Here is a 7,237-nt window from a genome sequence, read left to right on the forward strand (position 1 = left end):
TCTCTGTGTCTGTTCTCTGATCACCCTGTTTTGCTGTTGCCTGACCCTTGCCTGTTTTGACGTTCCTTCATTAAAAGTTGCAAATGGATCCTACTGAGTCTTCCAATTCATAACAGAAGTAGAGGGATGTAGTACAAATCGGCCGTTCGCTGTAGGCGTCTTCTGTTAAATAAAATATCTCGCTTAGCATTGAACTTTGAGCTTTATAATTTTACAGATATTATTTATACTCTAACAACATTACACACTAAAGTTTGAAACATGGGATCACGAAGAAATTGATTTATTGTATGACCTCAGTTTGAACTCATGTGGTATAATGGTTCATATACAGTAAAAGAAAATATAATCAAATGTCAATCAAGCTTTTAAAGGAGAAATGATGAATGGAACAATGAATGTCCCGAGATCACAAACAATCTTTATACATCTGAAAATGAAATCGAAAGACCTAATATGCAAATCTTCAGCATTTATTAAATTATGAGATATATACCATGACAAGGTACATTTACACATACTATTTATTGTGACAGATGACAAATGTATTTGCACTGTAGTCACAATCATCAGAAATGTGCTCATGCCCATGTGTTGCATTTCTACTTTATCAAAAGTTATCAATAATTTGCACAAGCTTAACTTAATCTAGTGCTGCAAATTTTATGATGAACAGAGGCAGGAGAGTTTTCCAGTGCGGTGCAGAAAAAGAGCAGGCTGAACAAAACCAGCCATAATAAAACAAGTCAAAGCAGTAAACCCGGTTGTCGGAGTACTGTCTGATGTCCGGATTTCAGAGAATCCTGTGATTATTCTTGGAACATATAGGATAACCATGCTTACAGTAGTTATTAGAATAATATTAAATGCTCTTCTCTTCATGTGGTTTTCCTCCTTTTTCTCTCTCCCTCTCTCTCCTGGTCCTGACTGCTTCAGAGCTCTGAGAACAGCCACAACACAAAACAACTGGATGGAGAAGAACAGTACCATTTGCAGCGACGAGAGCCATGTATGTATATATCTGTTTTGTGAGGCTAAATTGAACATGCAACTCAAACAAGAGCCAAAATTAATTACCCATGCTGCAGTGCAGCAGATCACTCTATATCTGAGAGGTTTGTACTTCAGAAAGGTTACAGGATGAACCACTGCCAGGTAACGCTCAACACAGATCAGACACTGAAACAGAGGACGGCCAGTATGGGATAGACCTATTAAAAATAGTTCAAAACTTGAAAGAGTTGTAAACCACAGTGACAATACAAAGACCACACTATTCAGACAGACACCAAGCTCACAAACAGAGAGATTGAGGTTGAAGAACTCTGATGCGACTCCACTTCCTCTTCCTGTGATGATGAGCCATATGATATAGGAGTGTGTAGGAAGACAAAATAAGACATTGATGCTGTACACACAGATTTCCAGGCAGTCCATTAGCCCAATTGAATGCATTGTGCAGTTTGATGCTTCAGTTGTGGTGAAGTTCATTGTAGAGTTATTAATTTCCTCTGTGTTTGTCTTCTCAGTTCAGTAACCCACAGATCATATGAAAAAGAGGAAAAAAGAGAAGTATAACCAATATGTATTTCAAGAAAGTTTCCAATGTAAACAGAGCTAAAACTGCTAAACAAAACATGCCCTTTGACAATATTGAAAAACAGCAACATTTTTCCATATTGTTGTGGCTTAAACCAAGAAACTGATTAAAAAATTGAGTTTATCACCTGAAGAGTGAATGTCCAGTTTCTCTGGATGTGTTTAAATCTCTGTGCTGTGTTCTGAACACTGACTTCAGAGCTGTCACAAGAATATATGAGCACGACATCTGCTACACGTCACATAAAACACCAGATATGCAAATATATTGAAATCATAAAATGATTGAGAGAGAGAAAAAAAACAGACTGTCTGATTATTTTCATTTAAACATAAAGTAAATTGAAAGCTTGTGATATTTTATTGACATTTACTTACAAACATAAATCAAGAGAAGTTTTTTTTTTTTTTTTTGTCTAGTTCTCAGTTTTATTTTAAGTTTAACAAGGCAGGATATTGCAGCACAAAAAAAAGGATAACATTTCCTTTTCCTTTTAGCAGGACACCCTGAAATGCATTAAATATAACACATACTCAAACAACCATATGTAAATAAAATAAAAAAGCAATTTAAATGCACTTGGACTAAAAGAAGATTTACTTCATTAATCTTTGTGGGACATTACAGCACCGATACATTTCCTATTAGAAACAACCTAAAATGCATCAGACATCACACAATCAATTCATTTATAAAACAATTGAAGAGCATGAGGAATAAAAGAAAGTTCATGTTTTTTTGTTTTGTTTTACTCCTGGACATAACTTGTTCCCTGTGTCCCAAATTGAATAAGTAGGTGTTGGAGCCATAGGCAGGAAACAATGCAATGGAAATGAACTAATGAAGTAAAAGTAAGTATGGTGGCCTCATCAGAATACTTATTATCCGGCAATAACTTTAACTTTTTTAATGTAAATTCCTGTCCTCATTCTAGCACTGAATCCAAGGCCTTCTGAGTTCCCAGGTAAGGATCCCACTAGAAGCTCAGTGATTTTCAGATAAAAAATTTTTAGAAGGAAGAACACTAAATTGTGTTTGGTTGACAACTTTTGTCTCAAATTTAATTTGCTGTCTTGTGTGTATATTATTTAACAGGACCATCTTTTTTGTTTTAATTTCTCCAGACTTTACTGAGTTGATTTGACTTTAAAATTGTGCAACAAGCCACATTTTACAAGCTGGCCTTCACAGAAAAACTGGGACTCACGCCAGCTAAATTAATGTGTTTTTTATATATACAGTAGAAAATCAAATCCATAAATCTTTAAAGAAATGATCCATATTTCTGACACTGGCCAGCACACCTGCCACTCAATCAACACCAAATATGCATATCTTTATACCAAGCATTTGAAAAGGAGAGAAACAAACTCTTTAATCATCTGTGTTATGATAGGATGTCAAGTTTAATGCAACATTCTCAGTGGAAAGCCTGCATAAGGGAAAGGTGACACTGGGTCATCGACAAAACCTCCCCGTCCCACACACAATATAGATAGTCACCTGGTAAACCATACTTACTGAGAAAAAACAAAACAACAAATATTCAAAGGGTTTATTAATTTTATTAATCATGCCCATGAACATGTTAAATAGTTTGATATGGACGAGCATAGACTTCATCTTTTAATGCACAAACCACAATGACAGTGGCAACCAAAAACAACATTGAAGTCACCATGAAATTAAAATGAACAATTCCAGTTCCTATTATTTATGGAATGCTACAGATGATCTATCCTTGCACATCATTATTTTAGTTGAATCTGTGTGCCCTCGTAATCTCACATCCACAAATTCCACATGTTAAAAATACTCAAGTTCATCAGAAATTAAAATAGTTCAAGAAGAAAATAATATACGACTATTTGAGATGCTTACTGTTTTTAATGCACATTTGACTGACAGCTTTTTCAAATGGACAAAACTTATAGTTTTCTCAAGAATAATTACGGGCAGCGATTTCAAACACTGCTGACATACAGACACAAAAAGTCCCACAGAATAAATGTATGAGCGATTACAGTTTTTCTCGATTGCTTAAACACATTTCTTGAAACTATGCCTCGTATTCTCAAAACTGTAAACACAAATCCATAACGTCTCACCCAATTCCCCAAACATCCTATTTTCAGGTCAAAATGAAGCTCTAGACTCAAAACCATTCACTCTTGTTGAAAAACCAAACTTTGCCCTCAGACATCACACACAAGCCCTCAAAATCACACACACTACAACATAGTCTAACACACTGGTGCAATAAATTCAAAACAACATTTCCAAAACTGGTAAGTTATGTTGCTTGTGGTTCCCCCCCTCACAAACCTTTTCACATGATGAACACAAAAGACACAACCAATGGATACATTGGCACATTTTTATTCATTCATGTACTACACAGTACAACACACACACACACACACACACACACACAAAAAAGGGCTGTTTTACTCATTTTTTCTTTTTTTTTCTCTCCTCTAATTTTTTTTTTTTTTTTCATATTTACTTAAGATGTGTGTGACCATCATATGACAGTAAAAGAGCACACACAAACCATATTCTAATATGAAAGTGTATTGGAATGGTAAAGAGTGTTGGTTGGAGTGAGGGCCTCCACTCAAGGAGACAATATGATGAACACGTCTAAGAATGTTCCACGTATGGTTGAAATACCGTCATTGGCCTAGAAAGATAACATTCTGGGAGTCGAGACTATAAAGGAGAAAGGATGCCCTCCCTTCACTGTCACTGCAGCCACACTGTGTGACTGTACGACTGCTGGCCTTTTCTTGGAAATGTTTGTCTCTTATTCAATGATAGAATTTTGTTTGCCACCACACCTCCCTGAAGGTTCTCGAGGCGACGGTGAAGCGACTCAAATTTGGCCTTACTCGTAACCCAGCCTCCCTCATAGTCATACCATTGACAAAGACATGGGCAACTAGAGTGGCTTGAATTTCATCTGAGACTGCTTGTCTTCTTACCCTTGCCCTTCCTCCTCCTCCTCCTTCTTATCCCTCCTCGATCTCTTCCTTCATGTCTTTCTGGATCCATTGTTCCAAAACTCAATAAACTGATTTGGGCCCTTTTATCAATCTACTGAAGGATCTGATTGATGTGTGTTCAATTTTGACTCTTAGTGTTTCCACCTGGGTAATTGTGTGCTAACTGAGCTGAAGCTGTGCTGACTTGAGTGAACAATATTAAATGCTAGTGCTTTCTATATGACAACATGGTCTAGGCAATGAGAAATGAAGGGATATGTGTGTAGAGTTTTGCAGTGACAGTTCAACAAATCTGACTCATGTGTCAAAACAGGGAATAGTGTTTATAGTTTAGGGAAATGGGTGTGATTTTTGATAAATGGCATTATGGTTTTTAAATTTTAGTTCAAAAGCCTGGTTATAGTGTTTAAACAATCGAGAAAATCTGTAATATGCACATTAACAGAGATACAGTCATTGCTTATGTTTACATTTTTAGAATGTATTTGAGGTGTTGTGTTCTTATATGTTTAGGCCCTATTTAAATTATTTAAATGAATCCATTAATAAAAATAAAAAAAGCAAACTTTAAGAATCAGCATGTTGAAAATATTGGATATATAGCATATGTTCCACAAAAATGTAGTCATACTGTACATTTAAAAACAATTTAATGTGAGACTAAAGTGTTTACAGAGGAATCACAATGTATTACACACTTAGCATGTTACATTTAAAACACAAAAAGCTGTGTTAATTCTTGGACACAGCTAAATAAATATTTGGAGGGATCATTAAGCTGCTTTAACTTGCCCATTCTGGTAGAATCAAACACTCTATTATTTCGAAGAAAGAGGGAGTTTTACAGCCCGGTGCAGATAGAGAACAGGCTGAACAAAACCAGCCAGCACATAACAAATCAAACCAATGGACCAAAGTGCCTTAATAATCTGTTTTTTCAGAATGGCAACAACTCCTATGACTATATATGGGACATGCATAATAGTCATGCTCACAGTAGTTATTAGAATGAGATTAAATGCTCTTCTCTTCATGCAGTTTTCCTTCTCTCTCCTTCTCTCTCCTGGTCCTGACTGCTTCAGAGCTCTGAGAACAGCCACAACAAAAAACAACTGGATGGAGAAGAAGATGAAGAACTGCCCCGACAAGAACAATGTAAGTTCTAAGTAGTCAGAAAATAACAGGCACAGAAAACAGGAGCCAAGAATAGTTATCCAGGCTGCAGTGCAGCAGATATCTGAGAGGTTTGTACTTCAGAAAGGTTACAGGATGAACCACTGCCAGGTAACGCTCAACACAGATCAGACACTGAAACAGAGGACGGCCAGTGATGACAAAACCTAGTAAAAATGATTCTAATGTTGAGAGACTAAAAAAACAAAATGACAGTGCACTGATCAAACTATTCAGACAGTTACCAAGCTCACAAACAGAGAGATTGAGGTTGAAGAACTCTGATGCAACTCCACTTTCTGTTCCTGTTATGATGAGCCATATAATATAGGAGTGTGTTGGAAGACCAAACAACAAAGAAATGGTGTATCCACAGATGTCCAGACTGTCCATTAACTCAAAAGACTGAGTTGTGCAGTTTGTAGATGTTTCAGTTGTGAAGTTCACTCTAAAGTTATTCATCTCCTCTGTGTTTGTCTTCCTCAGTTCAGCAGCCGACAAAACATAATAATGTAACTATGATTTATGGGAAGAGAGACGTGCAAATTAAGTTCACATCCAATCTGTAGTCTACAAATTTTCCAATTTAAACTCAAAGAACCAGAACACATCATTGTTAAATCTGCAAAAAATGGTTATACAAAGGCAGTACAAAAACAACCTCTTTCTATTCTTACCATTTACTTTTCTTGTTTCCCTTGAATGAATTTTAAATAAATTGTTATTTCAGTGAAATACTCATTAAACTTGCCCTACAACAAAACCGAATCAACACAGTAGGAATGTTTCTGCTTATTAATTGTAAAAACATGTAATTGACTCAAAAATGTGAGTTTATCACCTGAAGAGTGAATGTCAGTCTCTCTGGATGTGTATAAATCTCTGTGCTGTGTTTTGTACACTGACTTCAGATGCCACGTATGTGTGTATGAGTTCTGCTGCACGTCACGTAAAACACCAGGTATGCAAAAGATAACATTTATAATCAAAAAGACCGTCTGATCGTCTTTTTGATTTTAATTTCAACAGCAAATGCAGACACTTTTTGTCAAATTTTATTTTGCAGACTTGTGTTTTAATTCCACTAAATGTCACTGACTTGACTTTACATTTTACACAATATTTATCAGCTCCTTAATGTCCGACAGCAACTGTTGTTTTACATTGCATTTTATATTAAAGCTTTTGGCAGACCTTTCAGTGACTTATCACACATTCAGTATATACATTTTGCTAGTATAAGTGTTCAAATCAATAATTACTCAAATCTGTAAAAGGGAAATTAGCACTGGAACAATTTTTGTTCAGTCCTCCCAAATCATATTCATTTACCTGACACTAAACAACACAGGTGCCACTTATTCAACACATTAAATGCAAATTCTTAGACTGAGAATTTAAAAGTTAGCGAGGGAATAAATACTTTAGACATTTGTGTTGACACACTCTTAAAATTGAT

General features: G+C 35.8%; 1 protein-coding gene across 1 annotated transcript; it reads right to left on the reverse strand.

The window, feature by feature from the left end:
* Positions 1 to 663: 663 nt before the first annotated feature.
* On the reverse strand, positions 664 to 1,491 carry LOC311090389 (C-C chemokine receptor type 8-like; the record flags this gene model as incomplete). Its single annotated transcript, XM_084125646.1, has 1 exon — positions 664 to 1,491. One exon carries the CDS (start codon positions 1,489 to 1,491, stop codon positions 664 to 666), a length of 828 nt encoding a protein of 275 aa, XP_083981772.1.
* Between the last annotated feature and the right edge of the window lie 5,746 nt (positions 1,492 to 7,237).

This window comes from Abramis brama (genome assembly GCF_963993115.1).
Source record: "Abramis brama genome assembly, chromosome: 10".
Classification (NCBI taxonomy): domain Eukaryota; kingdom Metazoa; phylum Chordata; class Actinopteri; order Cypriniformes; family Leuciscidae; genus Abramis; species Abramis brama.